General features: G+C 49.0%; 1 protein-coding gene and 1 long non-coding RNA gene across 3 annotated transcripts; both read right to left on the minus strand.

Moving 5' to 3' along the window:
- Window positions 1–1,271: 1,271 nt before the first annotated feature.
- Window positions 1,272–4,508, minus strand: LOC132390431 (uncharacterized). The gene is made up of 4 exons (XM_059963037.1): window positions 4,208–4,508; window positions 3,286–3,428; window positions 2,605–2,669; window positions 1,272–1,461 (listed from the first exon to the last, which is right to left on the minus strand). The coding sequence occupies exons 1-4, from the start codon at window positions 4,506–4,508 to the stop codon at window positions 1,272–1,274; spliced, it is 699 nt and encodes a 232-aa protein (XP_059819020.1).
- Window positions 4,509–4,543: 35 nt separating this feature from the next.
- On the minus strand, window positions 4,544–10,677 carry LOC132390433 (uncharacterized). Of its 2 annotated transcripts, none has more exons than XR_009510908.1 (3): window positions 10,572–10,677; window positions 7,306–7,410; window positions 4,544–4,642 (listed from the first exon to the last, which is right to left on the minus strand). It is a non-coding gene; the product is annotated as an uncharacterized LOC132390433 (long non-coding RNA). The 2 variants fall into 2 exon arrangements; XR_009510909.1 differs by lacking the exon at window positions 10,572–10,677 and adding an exon at window positions 10,365–10,460.
- Window positions 10,678–15,866: the final 5,189 nt, after the last annotated feature.

Genomic DNA, 15,866 nt, shown 5'->3' on the forward strand with positions numbered 1-15,866 from the left:
ATACGGTAAAAAGGCAGGAGATTGTGGCTGAGGGGGACCTGGATCAGAAATGATGAAATGGCGCAGCAGACTCGATGGCCTTAATCTGCTCCTATATCTCATGGTCTGATTTTAGGTTCCTGTGTTTCCGGGTGTCAGCGTCTCAGTGGATCTGTCCTGGGACCAACAGATTCATGCAAACACGGAGAACGTGTCATGTTCCAGACTGTACAGCTCCAGGCTTCCAAATGCCGGCACGCCCATTCCCCAAAATGTGATGAGATGTCACTTTCCCTTTAAGGCTCAGGCTGACAATTATTGCCCCTCAACATTGCTTCATGGAAAGTCTGTCGTTGACGTCCCCATGCTGAGCACTCAGTGCTCAAAGTTAGGAGATCCATTTCAAGAACTATTCTTTGTAACAGAAACTTTGGGTGCCTTTACTGCCGTCCAGTTTATTTCGTGTCTGAGTAACAGTGTACTTCAGACCACACTCTACATTTCCCATCGCCACCATAGATCTCTCGTTGCAGAAGGAATTACAACGTGAGCAGTTTGAGAGGATTCTGTCTTTCATTGAAGACCAGCCCATGTGATTGCTGGGAATTATTACACCGCCGCCTGGTGTCGACGCTGCAACACAACAAGGTCGCCAGAGGCGTCAGATAAGCGGTGACTCAACCAGCTCCATGACGGGCACAGCCTTCCCCAACATCGAGCACATCGTCAAGATGCGATGCCTCGACAATGCATCCATCACTGAGGCCGCTCACCCAGGGAAAAGCTCCCTGTTCATTTCTACCATTGGGGAAGAGGCACAGGAAAAATAAATCTCAAAGATTCAGGAACACCTTCTGCACTTCTGGTATCATATTTTTGAATGTATGAGCAACGCCTCGACATATTTGCAGTATTTATTATCTTTTTGCATCTTAGGTTAATTTTGCATTCTTGTGACGTACTGATCATGCAAAGATACAAAGCTCAGGGCGGAAACGACACAGATAATGAGTCAGACGGTACAGATACTGTACAGTCCTTTCATACTGGGAGCGGGAGGCAAGAATTTGTGGGATGACAGAATGGGGATGAAATAGAAGGAGATGGCAGGGGAGGAGTTATGAGAGAGAGCGAGTTTGGAGGTCCGAGTGGAAAGAGGGAGCGAGATGCCGAGCAACAGTGCCACAGTTAGAGAGAGAGAGGAACAGGGCAGGGCCGAGGGGAAGAGAGGATGGGTTTGTCAAAGTCTGGGAGAGAGATAGAAATAGGGTAAGAGAATGATGTCACTAGATTTAAGTCCCCTCCATGGCATTTCGACAGAGAACCCGGATCTTTTCAGGAATATCCGGGACCAAAGCTGCAGGCTTCTCACAGATGAAACGGTGTTGATCACTTTTGCAACTGCCAAGCCAACCGGATTTACATTCACTGCATTCGAACTTTCCAGAGGTCACCTTGTACACGACGTTAGAGGCCACTTTCCTGTCAAAGAAGGGTAAAGTTTCAAAAGGGACAACACAACTCTAGCAGGCTGTCCTGTGACAGTCAGAAAATACTCCCAGTGACTCAATTTCGCCTCACCGACCGCTGTCTGTCCACAAAAGATCCCCGCTGGCCCAGTCTCTCCCCAAACACCTGTTTCAGTTTCCAAAATACTCCAACTGACTCATTCTCCGCAACCCTGTGTCAGTCCCCCATTAATCCCTTGTACAACGCACTACACACAGAGCTGTGCAAGTCCCCCAAAATAACCCCACGATCACACCTTCTCCCCAGCGCACCCTGTCAGTCCTCAAATTACTCCCAGAGCCTCAGCCTCTCCCCACGACCCCGGGTCCGCCCCGAAGATACTCCCATAGCCCCACTCTCTACCCACTGAACCGTGTCAGTCCCCAAACTAATCCTATTGCTCCCCTCTCCATACAGCCCTGTCTCATTTCCAAAAATACTCCCAGTGACGCACTCCCTTTCCAAAGGACGTGTGTCTGCCCCGAAAATACGTACACTTCCTACTTTCACCCACCAGACCCGTACCTGTCCCTAATATGATCCCACTGTCAAACCTTCTCCCGACAAGACCTGTGTCAATCACCAAAACACTCACTTCCCATCCCTTCCGACAGTCAGTCAGCCCACAGAATAATCCAACTGTCCGCCCTCTAACAAGAAGCCAGTGTCGATTCCCAAAGTAATCGTATTGTATAATTTCACCCCACAGACCCGTGTTAGTCCCAGATTAAACGCTCTACCCCAGTCTCCCTCCACATCGTCCGTCCCCAAATACTCTCACCGACGCATGGTCTCCCCACAGACCTACATCAGTCCCCGAATTACTCCCCCTTCCAACTTTCCTCCCACCGACAGCGTCGGTCAACAAATCAATCGCACTGCCCAGTCTCTTCCTCCGGGGATGCCAGGCCACAGAATACTCCCACTGCCTTCCTCTCTGCCGTCAGGCCTGTTTCTATCCCCGAAGTATCCCCAAAGACCCAACTCTCACCATTGAATTGTGGTAGCCCCCAAAAGCTCTCCGTTCCCCACCTACCCCACAGACGTGTGCCTGGCCCCAAAATTAATTCCACTGCACAGTCTCACCAGGAACACCGACATGACCCCAAATCTCACCCCGCTTTGCATGTTCCAATCCAGTATGAACTGTCTTCACCGAGGACAGCGTTGTTAACAAACTTCTGTGAAAATAAATTGCTGTCATTAATGACTGGAATCGAGCACAATTTAAGGACCGTCACTCTTTGTGTGTCGACGGTAATGTGTGATGGGACGGTGTGGAGGGGTATTCATTCTGTCACAGATCCCGGGACTGTGTGAAAGGGACGGTGTGCAGGGAGATTCACTCTGTGTCTGACCCCGGGAGACTGTGATGGGACGATGTGGAGGGATATTGCCTCAGTGTCTGACCCCGGGAGTGTTTGATGGGGCAATGCGAAGGGATATTCACGCTGTGCCTGACCCCGGGACTGCGTGTTGAGACAGTGTGGAGGGAGATTCCCTCAGTGCCTGAACCCGGGAGTGTGTGATGGGACGGTTTGCAGGGAGATTCACTCTGTGTCTGACCCCGTGAGTGTGTGATGGGACGGTGTGGATGGATATTCACTCTGTGCCTGACCCCCGGAGAAGATAATTCAGCGATGTGGAGGGAACCTAGCTTTGTCTACAGTTGAAATGTGTGATGGGACGTTGTGGAGAGAGTTTCATTCTATGTCTGACCCCGGGAATTTATGATTGTACGGTGTGGAAGGAGCTTCACTCTGATGTGGATATATCTTCCTTCCAACTGACACATACCTCTTCCTCGTATGTATTTATTTCAAGAAACTTTGATTCAGAGATAGAACAGAGCTGCTTCGCCCCCTCGTAAGAACTTTCAAACGTGGAAATGAAATAACACAGGTCTTCATTTCTGATCCAGTCCTTGGAACACGCTTTCTCTGGAAATCAGGAACAAGGAACAGTAAATCTCACTCCTATTGTCCATTACGTCCGCTAAGAGTCAGATACAGAAAGTGCATCACTCCACACCATCCCATCTCATAACCGTAGGCTCCGAAACAGAGTGAATCTCCCTCCATACCATCCCTGACACACTCAAGTGTTCAGGCATCTGCTGCGCATTGTCCTATCACACACACACCGGTTTCAGACACAGAGCGCAACACCCCTGTCACCGTCCCATCTCACACTCCCGTGGTTAGACAGAGTGCAACTGCCTCGTCACCGTCCCATCACGCCCTCCCGCGGACACACAGAGTAAAGCTCCCTGCACACCGTCCCATCAGAGACACCCGTGGTCACATAAACTGAAACTGCCTCCACACCGTTCAATTATAGACTGTCGGGTCGGCCTCAGACCGAATTTCTATCGACTCTGTAACACATACTCGTGGTCAGAGAGAGACCGCAGGTTCTAACAGAAACACCCGGTGTCAAACGCAAAGTGACATTCGCTATGCAGCAATGCCAGACGCTGTGAGAAGCTGCTTCTGTGGCGCTGTATCATGCACTCCCGGGTACAGACACTAGGTGCCGATCTTTACACACTGTCCATGCACTGCCGGAGGTGGACGATGGGTGTCGTTCCACCCACGCCGTCTCATCACATACACCCGGAGTCACACTGTGAGTGTCTCTCCAATCGCACCTTCTCGCTGCACATTCCCGAGATCGGCCACAGAGTATACGAGCGGGAGAACGGCGGATGTTCTCTCACCTTTTCTGCTGCTCAGCATCTGGCAGATTTTAGCCTTGGTTTCGTTGAGAGTTCTACACTTCAGTTCGAGGTGACAGAAGTTCTGACGGAGATCGGTTTGCGTGTGATGCTGGTCAGAGAGATCGGTGCTCATGACCGAGAGGTTGCTTTCCAGGACGAACAATTTGTTTTCAAGGATGGAGATGTTTCTTTCGAGGATAAACAATGTATGTTCGAGGATGGAGACGTTGTTGCTTGGGACGGAAACGTTCTTTAGACAGGTGCTCTGGGAGAGAACCAAGCCGGAATTCTCTGATGTCATGGATTCCAGGGTTGAGTTCGGTTCGTGGATTTGTACTGGACACTGGCACTGGGTCCTGTTCATCTCCTGATGTTGCTCCCAAAGTCTCAGGTACTTTTGGTCAGAGACGAGCAGAGACTGACGGATCTGTAACACTGAGAGAAATGGTGAGGTGTGTGTCTGTGTCACGGCAATTCGTGGGTCGGTCGTACAGTGAGGAAAGTGTGGGTATCGCGTTGTGGGTTGTGTCCATGTCGTTGTCAGTGACGTGTCGATGTCACGCTGAGGGCAGTGTCCGTGTCTTGCAGAGGGGTGTGTCCTCGGTATGGAGAGGAGCGTGTCAGTGTCACAGTAAAGACTGTTTCCGTGTTCCTGTGAGGGGTGTGCTATTGTCACGGTGAGAGGTGACCGTCGTCACTGATGTGATGGTGAAGGACGTGGTGGTGTCACAGTGAAGTAGGTGTAAGTGTCACGCTGAGAGATCTGTCGGTGCCTGAAGCGTTGTTGCAGGGGCCGATGTTTAGATCTCTTTATCAGCTGGATTATTAATGAACCGCAACACTCCGGGTTTGTCCTGCACTCTCACACTGGACCTCTCACATAACGGCTAACTCTATCTACTCTTTGTTAGCAATCGCAAATTGCCTAATGACGGAAGACTGCAAAGAAATCGCAAAGGGTCCGCCCACTTGTTAAACCTCTTGATGGCTCTCCTCAAAACAAGCGACTGCTCGCGATGACTGAATCCCGCCGACAAGTCCCATCGGGCCCCATGCACATCTTAAATCTCTTGCAGGCTCAGGACCGATCAGCCGGCAAAGTATTTACTGACTCTCCTTGATTCACCCATATGTTTTCACCTCCTTTGAGAAGACAACTATCATCACAGAACTCAGATTTCAGTTTGAGATCATTCTGGTTAATCAGACAGATTTCTGGCAAGGCGACAATCGTCAGTAAGACGAAAGAGCTTATTCTGGACTTCAGGAAGGGTAAGACGAATGAACACATCCCAATATTCATAGGGGCTCAGAACTGCAGAGAGCGAGCAGTTCCTATGCGTCAAGACCTTTGAGCATCCATCTGGTCCCAAAATATCATAGTGGTTATGAAGAAGGCAAGTCAGCGGCTATAATTTATTAGGAATTTGAAGGGATTGGGTATGTCAACAGCTGCAATCAAAATCGTCTATAGTTGTACCCTGGAGAGCTTTCTGACAGGCTGCATCACTGTCTGGTATGGAGGGGCTACTGTATAGGACCGAAAGTAGCAGCAGAATTTTCTGAGGCTTGTCAGCTTACAAAGTACCCAGGACAGTATTAGTGAGCGTTTTCCCAGAAAGGCAGCGCCCATTATTAAGGACCTCCAGCAGCCAGGTATGCCCACTTCTCACCATCAGGAAGGAGGAACAGGAGCCTGAATGCACACACTCAGTGGTTCAGGAACAGCTCCTCCCCCTCCGCCGTCCGATTTCTAAAAGGATACTGAACACTTGGACACTACCTCACTTGTTAATATATCGAATTTCTGTTTTGCTTGATTTATCATCTATTCTATATATGTATACAAAAATGTATCTATCTGTCAATTTATATTTATTTATTTGTTTGTTTGTTTGTTTAAGTATTTATTTATTTATTAATTATTTTCTTCTATGCTATGTATTACCTTGTAGCAGAAAGCAATTTTTTTTAGGCTGAGAGAGCGGCTTGGCATTGTTGGTAAAAAGAAAAATAAAATCAAACCATCGGAAGGAATTGACAGAGGATCGTTAGGTGCAGAATCGTTGTGGATCGCGTCAAGGAACTGCAATGTTCAAAAGCCAAATATATCAAAGTGGAAATCAAATTATTCTTCGGATACATAACGTATAAAAGAGAGTCGACAGTAGATATTGGGCCACTGGAAAATGATAGTAATGGGCGACAGGAAGATGGTGAAGGAACATAATAAATTTTTGCTTCAGTATTTACTGAGAAAGGCAACAGCAGTAGGTTTGAGCTTCGAGACTGTCTGAGGGCAGAAGTGAGTAATGGTGCCATAAGTTTAGAGAAGGTGCTTGAGAAACTGAGAGGTCTGAAGTTAGATTAGTCATTTTAAATAGATTATCTACACACAGGGTTCTGAAGGAGGTAGCTGAAGAAATTGTGGATCATTGCTCATGTTTCTTCAAGAAGAACTGGATTCTGCCCTGGTTCCGGAGACTCGGAAGTTGCAGGTGCCCCTCTACCCTTTAACAACGGGAGAGGCAGAGTTCTCTGAAGGTGAATATGCTGGTTGAGTCTGTGGTGAGGAAGGAAAATAAAACGCTAGCATTGATTTCGAGCGGACTAGAGCACAAAAGCAAGGATCTCATATTGAGCATTTATAAAGCCCTGGCGAGGCCTCAGGTGGAGTATTATGAGCAGCTGTGGGCCCCCCGTATTTAAGAATGGATGTTTTGACATTGGAGATAATTCAAAGGCGAATCACCAAAATGAATTCAAGCTTGTCGAATGAAGAACATTTCATAGCTCTGGGCCTGGACTCACTGAATGTCAAAAAGGTGAAGTGGGAATCTCACTGAAACCCATCGGTGACACGAGGCTTCAGTGTCCGTTGCCGTGTCTCTGTAAGGGTGCTATTGTTGTCACGTTGATTGGCGAGTTGGATTCAGCATGAAGGGGGCGTTGGTGAGGGGTGTATCCGTGTCACGGTGATGAGCGTGTTGGTGTCAAAAGTGCGGGTTGTGTCAGCGTCACTGTGAGATTTTACGTGGTGACCTGAATCCACTCCGTTTCATTGCTGTCTGACTCCACGCGCAGCCTGTTTGACTCACCATGGATCGAGAGCCCGGCAACTATCGCGACGAAAACGGACGTAACGAGGCAGAGTAGGCAGATCTTACGGCACGGTCTATGTCTCGGCTCCTGTTCATGCGCAGCTGTGGAGAGACCATCCAGCGTGTGCGTGAATTCAGCCGTGTCCCCGGTGGTATTCCCTTCCACCCGCCACCCGCGCTCTCTCCTTCCACCATGATCACCCTCTCCTGCCTCTCTCAATCTCACCCACTTTCCAGCCGTCGTATTTGACAGTCCCAAATCCTGTACTCGGCAAAGACTGTCTCATGTCTGATTGACTTTTCCTAGTTGTAAGTTGTTCAGAGATTGGTAAATATTTGAGTAAAGATTTGATGATAAATGTATTTTGAATACTAAGCTTTTGACTTTGAGTTGGCCTGCCCACACTAGCCAGTGGATGTGGCGCACGGAACTTATTCTCGCTCGTGGTCTGAGACTAATCGTGTTCCGCAGTGACCTGCCCGGGACCTCTGGTATTTTTGATGTATCGGATTGACAAGGATGAAAATGGAGCTGGGTGGGTTGTAATCTTGCGAGTCGCCCAAAGTTTGGTGACATTGTGGACTGTGTGGAAGATCGCCCACGGATTCACTGGGATATCGATCAGTTGTAAATGTGGTTGGGGAAAAGGGAGAAAGAGGTTAACCCGGGTAAGTGTGAGGTTTTGAGCTTTGCCAAGTCAAATGTAAAGGGGCAGCACAGAGGTGACGGCAAGAATCTTTAATGTCGACCTATAAAGTGACCTTGGGTCGACAGTGCATGTTAGTGAGTGGTAAAGAGTTGACTTCTGACGGGCCTTTGACAACATCCCTCTCATGGGAGATTCATTCACAAGTTTGCGATGCATGGGATCCACTGCGAGTTATCTATTTCGAATTCTAATCCACAGAACACATAGGGCGGAGACCGCTGGTTGGACGTCAGCGACGTGGAAAAACCCGCATGAAAACCGGGATAATAATATAGGCTTTGTGTGTTCAGGACATTACGCCTGGTAAATTTGGAAATTGGTTTATTATTGTCACAGAGAGAAGACAGAGCAAGCAGTTCAACACAAAACAGACCCACAGTGTTTTCCCGAGTACATTCCCTCTGGTACTAGCATTTCTAATTTAGGTGGAAAAAAGGTTCTGTCAGTCTAATCTGTCCGTGTCTCAGATAATCTGTCCTATCTCCGCTCGTCTTCCGCCGCTCCAGGGAAAACAGCCCACGGGTCCGACCGACCTCTCGTTGTAACACACGTCATCGAATCTGGGCGACGTCCTGTTGACCCTCTCTGGAGGCTCTCCAAAGCCCCGACATCTTTCCCATAATGTGGTGACCGGAACTCTACACAATCTGCCTGATACAGCCCAGTCTGAGCATTATAATGTTGCAGTATAACCTCCTGACTTGCTGACATAACGCCCCGACTAATAAAGGCAACCATGGCATTCGGCTTCTCAATCATCCTATCAAACTGTGTAGCCACGAGCAATGACACTGGGCCCCAAGATCCCACTGCTCTGGGCGTTGGCTTTAATAGTGTGACTTCTGTTCGCATTTGGCATACCAACATACAAAAACTTACGGTTTTACTGGGTTAACCTTCATCTGCCCTTTCTCCAACCCATATATGTAACTGATCCATATCCCAGTGAATATCCCAGTTTGGGCTCCTTATTTAACAAAGGGTGTGCTGACATAGGAGAGGGTTCAGAGAAGATTCACTAGAATGATTCTGGGAATGAGAGCGTTAACATATGAGGAACGTTTGACCGCACTTGGACTGTACTCCTTGGAGATTACAAGAATGAGGGGGGACCTCATAGAAACATTTCGAATACTGAAAGGCATGGACAGAGTGGGTGAGGCAAAGTTGTTTCCCATGGCGGAGGAGTCTATTACGAGAGGACATGACTTGAGAATTGTAGGGCGCCCATTCAGAACAAGGATTGCGATTTTTTTGGCCAGAGGGTGGTGAATCTCTTGAAATTGTTGCCACGGGTGGCAGTGGAGGCTAAGTCATTGGGTGTATTTAAGGCAGAATTTGATAAGTATCTGAGTAGTCAGGGCATCAAATGTTATGGTGAGAAGCCGTGGAATGGGACTAAAGGGGAGATTAGATCAGCTCATGATGAAACGGCGGAGCAGAATCGATGGGTCGAATGGCCGACTTCTCCTTTGTCTTATGGTCTGGAATATTTTCCACAGCACCACATACCTTAGGCCAATCTGCAAATCTACTAACCCACTGATCTACATGGTCTCCGGATTATTTATATACATCACAGACAGGAGAGGCCCCAGTTACATCCACAGGTACAGGTCAATTTATTGGAGAATAAGGCAAATCAATCACAGAGTGCAGAATAAAGTGTCACGCGTACTGAGGAAAGGAGGCGCAGGTCCATACCGTCCAAACACACACTCACGGGGTCAGACACAGAGTGAATCTCCCTCCACACCGTCGCACCACACACTCCCGGGGTCAGACAAGGAGGGAATCTCCCTCCACACCGTCCCATCACACACTCCCGGGGTCAGACACAGAGTGAATCTCCCTCCACACCGTCCCATCACACACTTCCGGGGTCCGACACAGACTGAAGCTCCCTCCACACCGTCCCATCACAGACGCCGTGGTCAGACACAGAATGAATCTCCCTCCACACCGTTCCAGCAAAAACTCCCAGGGTCAGACACAGAGGGAATCTCCCTCCACACCGTCCCATCACAAACTCCCGAGGTCATACGCAGAGTGAATCTGCCTCCACGCCGTCCCATCACACACTCCCGGGGTCAGACACAGAGTGAATCTCCCTCCACACCGTCCCATCACACACTCCCGTGGTCAGACACAGAGTGAATCTCCCTACACACCGTCTGATCACACACACCCGGGGTCAGGCACCGAGTTAATCTTCCTCCAGACCGCCCCAGCACACAATCCCGGGGTCAGACACAGAGTGAATCACCCTCCACACCGTCCCATCACACACCCCCGGTGTCAGACACTGAGTGAATTTCCTTACACACTGTGCTATCACACACTCACGGGGTCAGGCACAGAGTGAATCTCCCTCCACACCGTCCCATCGCACACTTTCGTGGTCCGACACAGAGTAAATCTTCCTCCACACCGTTCCGTAAAACACTCCAGGACTCAGACAGAGATAGAAACTCCCTCCTCTTGTGCGATCAAACGCACCCGTGATCAGACACGTAATGGAGCTCCCTCCCTTCATCATTCCTCCCCACACACCTCTGGATGGAGACCGTGATTCCATCTTGGCATTGATGGAAGAATCGCTCAGTTCTCCTGTCGAGGTTCCTCTGTGTCTCTCAGCTCAGCGAGAGGAAGTAGCCGTTGTCAGAGGAAGCCTGCCTTGATAAGAGGATCAGAACGCCACAAACAAATACCGGATGAGCGGCTGATAAATAGACCAGGGGGAGGAGAGAGATTGTAGATGTTGGGGAGGGTGATCGAGTGAGTCGAGTGTGGCGGGGCAATGAATGTGAGAGTCGGGAGATAGGGGGAGGGAGAGAGATTGGTTTTGGGGGAGAGAGAGAGAAGTGGCTAACAGGGGGCTGTCTGGTTGGAGAGAAAGTGAAGGGGGAGTCTGAGGCGTGACCTGAGAAAGTAAGAGATGGAGATGACAAACGTGAAGATAGGGAGACTTGGTGAGGGACTGAGAGACAGAAGGAGTAAAGAGAGGGCGAGCAAACGGGGGAAACAGAGAGTAAGAAATGGAATGTGAGGAACGGAGAGGAGAAGGGGGACGAGAGGGAGAGCGGGAAGGGTGAAGAGGAGTTCATGGAATTGAGGAGTGAAGGGGAGAGAATGACGATGGAGGCAAAGAGTTCTCGAATGAGCGGGAGAGAGAGGAAATAATTTAAGCGAGGGTAATGGGGAGGGAAGGGAGTAGAGAGAGAGGACAGGCTCAAGGAGGTGTAATTGGAAGGAGTCTCGGAGGGATTTGTGTCACTAATACAAAGAATCCATTTCGACTATTGTTACAGTTCTGGTCACCGAATTATAGGAAAGAACTCAACAAAATAGAGAGAGTACAGAGGAGATTTGTTAGAATGTTACCTGGGTTTCAGCTCCTAAGTTACAGGGAAAGGTTGAACAAGTTAACTCTTCACTCTTTGGATCGTAGAAGGTTGAGGGTGGGGGGGTACTTGATAGAGGTATTTAAAATTATGAGCGGGATAGAGTTGACGTTGATAGGCATTTTTCCATTGAGAGTAGCGGAGATTCAAACCAGAGGACATGAGGACATGATTTGAGAGTTTGGGGGTAAAAGTTTAGGGGTAACACAAGGGGGAATTTCTTTACTCAGAGACTGGTAGCTGTTTGGAACGAGCTTCCAGTAGAAGTGGTAGATGAAGGTTCTATATTGTCATTAAAAATCAATAGGTGTATGGACAGGAATGGAATGGAGGTTTATGGGCTAAGTGCAGGTCGTTGGGACTAGGTGAGATTAAGCGTTCGGCACGGACTAGAAGCACCGAGATGGCCCGTTTCCATGCTGTAACTGTTATTGGGTTAACCCCAAAATCCATGATGCAAAAACCTTCACAGAAAGCATCATCTGGGTGGATGAAAACATCAAATTTACACCGGACGCGTCGAGAACAATGGACTGCCTTTTTTAGACTGTGGAGTCCTTATCAAAGGAAATGGACATCTGGATGTTGAAGTTCACAGGAAACCAACACAGACAGATCATCATCTACGGTTTAACTCTGATCACCCATTAGAACATAATTGTGGGTTTTCAGAACACGACATCACGGCGCCGAGTGTAAGCCCACCAATATTACAGCTAAAGTCAGGGAGCGCAGGTATTTGAGAGAAGTCTTGAAGGCGTGCGGCTACCCGGACTGACCTTTGGTCAAGACAGCAAAAACAATTAAACAGCAGGGACGTCAGCCCAGCAGACAGCTGGAAGGAGCAAAGCAAACGGAAAAATAGTTACTTGCCATCCGAAGCTGGAGCTTCAGAGAAACTCAGAAGGGTTTTCAACAACCACCCCTCCCTCTCCACTCCCTCTCCCTCCATCCCGCACCCTTCTCTTTATCACCGTCCCTATATATCTTTTCAACCCTCTACCTCTCCCTATATGACCTCTCTCTCAGTCCAGCTATCACGTTGACTGAACTGTTCTCTCCCTCTCCAGCTCGTTCCGTCTCTCTACTCTCTCTATCCCTCTGCCTTTCCATCTCACTGCACTCCTCACTGGGCCGTCGCTGAATATCTCCCCTCTCCCTTTCTCCCGTATCCTTTCATCACTCATTTGTCTCTTCCCTTTCTCTCCCATTCCCACAGAATTTTCACCTGACGGAAATCTGTGGGCTCAAACACATTCCCTGCCTCAGAGACAGAGTGGCGTTCCCTCAAGACGGCACCATCACACACTCCCGGGATGAGAGACAGGGTTAAGTCCCTGCACCTGAAATATCACACATTTAATATGGTCCCATCCAGTGTGCAGCTCCCCCCACACCGTCTAATCACACACTTCCAGGCCAGACACTAGGTGGCGCTTCGTCCGCACCGTCCAATCACACAATCCGTGTGCCAGACACTCAGTGAAGTTCGCTTCGCTCTCTGCCATAATAAAGCAACGGAGTCAGATAGTCTGTGAATCCCTTTCTCTCTAACCACACTCCCCTTTCACCAATCCCCAGCACTTCCGCGTTCCTGTAGACCTGAATTCTGTGTCTGTTTCAGAGATGGTATGTGTGTGTGACCGGACGCAGCGCCGAAGGAAAAGGGGGAGAGGGATGGCAGTGAAGATGTGGTGAGGTTGCAATTACTGACAGGAAACCGTGTGGAACACGGTCAGCTCTCCGCCATTCTCCCCACAATTCCCTCTGATCACAGAGCGGGAAGCGTTTGGATGCGAGTGGGTAGTAACGGACACGTTGGGGCTGTTGGAGATGAGGTCGTCAACGGAAAATGGGCATCAGGGTGGGTGGGCATGGCAGAGAAGGGGAGGGGTGTAGATCCCACAATGTCGCAAAAACAAAGGGGCTGTTTGTGGACTATAGCGGCCTGGAGACAGGCTGAGCTCTATTGACAACAGTGGATTTTCGGTTTAGAGGGTGGCCAGCTTTACGTTCCTCAACAGACACATCACCCAGGATCTAACGCGGACTGTACATAGCAGCTGTGCGGCGAAAAATGAACAACAGCGCCTCTTTCAACTCAGACAGTAGACCAAGTTTGGTATGGGTCCCCGAAACATTAGCACTTTCCACAGGGACACAACAGACAGCATCCTGAGTGGATACATCACTGACTGGTATGGGAACCTTATCCCCTCAATCGCAAGACTTTTCAGAGAGTGGTGTTGACAGCCCAGCGCATCTGTAGATGTGAACTTCCAACGATTCAGAACATTTGCAGAGACAGATGTGAAAAAGGGGCGTGAAGGATTTTCGGGGACCCGAGTCGCCCCAATAACCAACAGTTGCAGCTGCTACCATCCGAGATCGTGTACCGCAGCAAATAAATAAATAAATAAATAAATAAATAAATAAACAGATAAATACATGAGTGAGTGAATGAATGCATGAATGAATAAATAAACAAACAAACAAACAATCAAACAGTACCATCGTGCTCCGGGAGAGCGTCTTTGGCCAGGCCATCAGACGGATTAATTCACGCTGATAGAATTTAATTTCTCTGCTATATTAACAGTTCTCTTGCAGCTAATCTTTATTACATATTGCTATAAATTACAAATTCCACATTTAAATGTAACATAAAGATTTTTACTCCTCATGAAAATGAAGCATGCAAGTACAACGTCAATTCAAATCAATTGACGGAGACGGGGAGGGGTGTAAATGAGGGATAAGGTGACGGAGACGGGGAGGGGTGTAGATGAGGGACAAGGTGGCGGAGACGGGGAGGGGTGTAGATGAGGGATAAGGTGACGGAGATGGGGAGGGGTGTAGATGGGGGATAAGGTGACGGAGACGGGGAGGGGTGTAGATGAGGGATAAGGTGGCGGAGACGGGGAGGGGTGTAGATGAGGGATAAGGTGACGGAGATGGGGAGGGGTGTAGATGAGGGACAAGGTGGCGGAGACGGGGAGGGGTGTAGATGTGGGACAAGGTGACGGAGATGGAGAGGGGTGTAGATGAGGGATAAGGTGACGGAGATGGGGAGGGGTGTAGATGAGGGACAAGGTGGCGGAGATGGGTAGGACTGCAGAGTGGTCTGGAGTTGCCGAGGATATCTTCAATCTTACACTGTTGCAGACGGAATTTACCCCCTACTTGAAAATGCGGAAAGTGACACCATGCCCGAGAAGAGTAGGGTGAGCTTCCTCAACTACACTCGGCCAGTGTCACTCACAATGCTGTGATTATGCGCTTTGAGAGTCGGATCACACCCAGAGTTATCCTCTGCTCCAGCACGGACGTGGACGCGCTGCACCCTGACGATGAGCACAATAGGTCTACATCCGATACGACCCTGTTCGCTCCCCACTGGTCACTGGGCCACTTGGACAATACAACACCGGGCAGCTGTCCTCCTCATTGGGAAAACTCAGTCAGTGCAGATCGGCAGCGAAATCCCCGATCTACAGATAGTGCTGAGGAAGCAGAGAGGCTACAGAATGTTCCAGAGAGATTGAGAGAATGGGGAAAGAAGGGGCGGATGGATCACAGCGTCGGGATGTGTATGGTCATGCACTTTGGTGGAGGGAATAAAGGCACAGACTGTTTTATAAACGGGGAGAGAATTCAAACACTTGAGGTACAAACAGACTTGGGAGTCCTTGTGCTGTATTCCCTGAAGATGAATTTGCAGGCGGAGTCGGTGGCGAGGAAGCCAAATGCAATGTCACATTCAGGTCGAGAATATTAGAATAGAACAGCAGGGGTGTAACGTTGAGGCTTTATAAAGCACTGGTGAGGTCTCAACGAAGATTGTCAGCAGTTCCGGGTCCTTTACCTCATCCGGCCGGATGTGTTTGAATTGGAGAGTGTTGAAAGGAAGTTCACGGAAATGATTCCGGGATTGAACAGATTAATTAATCTGGGGCGTTTTATGGCTGGAGATCTGAAGAATGGTGGGGTCGTGGGAGGTGGGAGGGTGGTGGTTGGTGTTGTTGAAACCGATCAAATGCTTGAAGTCCTCGATAAAATCAACGTGGAGAAAAGTTTCCCTATGGTGGGAGAGTCTAAGGCCAGTAGGCCCACCTGGAATAGCGGACCGTCATTTTAAAACGCCGATGAGGAGAATTTCGTTTGCCTTTCTGGGATGAACCTATGAAATCTGTTGCCACAGCAGGCTGCGAATGATACGACCTGATGTTTAAGGGAGAGGCTGAGAGACTCTTGATTAGTCAGGCCATGTAGGGATACAGGGAGACGGCGGGAGACAGGGGCTGAGAGGGAAATGGATCGACCATCATGAAATGACGGAGTAGACCCGATTTGCCAAAGAGCTTAATTCTGCCTCTCTATCCTATGATCATATTTGAAGTTCCTGTGTTTCTGGGTGTCAGCATCTCAGAGGATCTACACTGGG

Source organism: Hypanus sabinus, unplaced genomic scaffold (assembly GCF_030144855.1).
Source record: "Hypanus sabinus isolate sHypSab1 unplaced genomic scaffold, sHypSab1.hap1 scaffold_893, whole genome shotgun sequence".
In the NCBI taxonomy this organism is placed as follows: domain Eukaryota; kingdom Metazoa; phylum Chordata; class Chondrichthyes; order Myliobatiformes; family Dasyatidae; genus Hypanus; species Hypanus sabinus.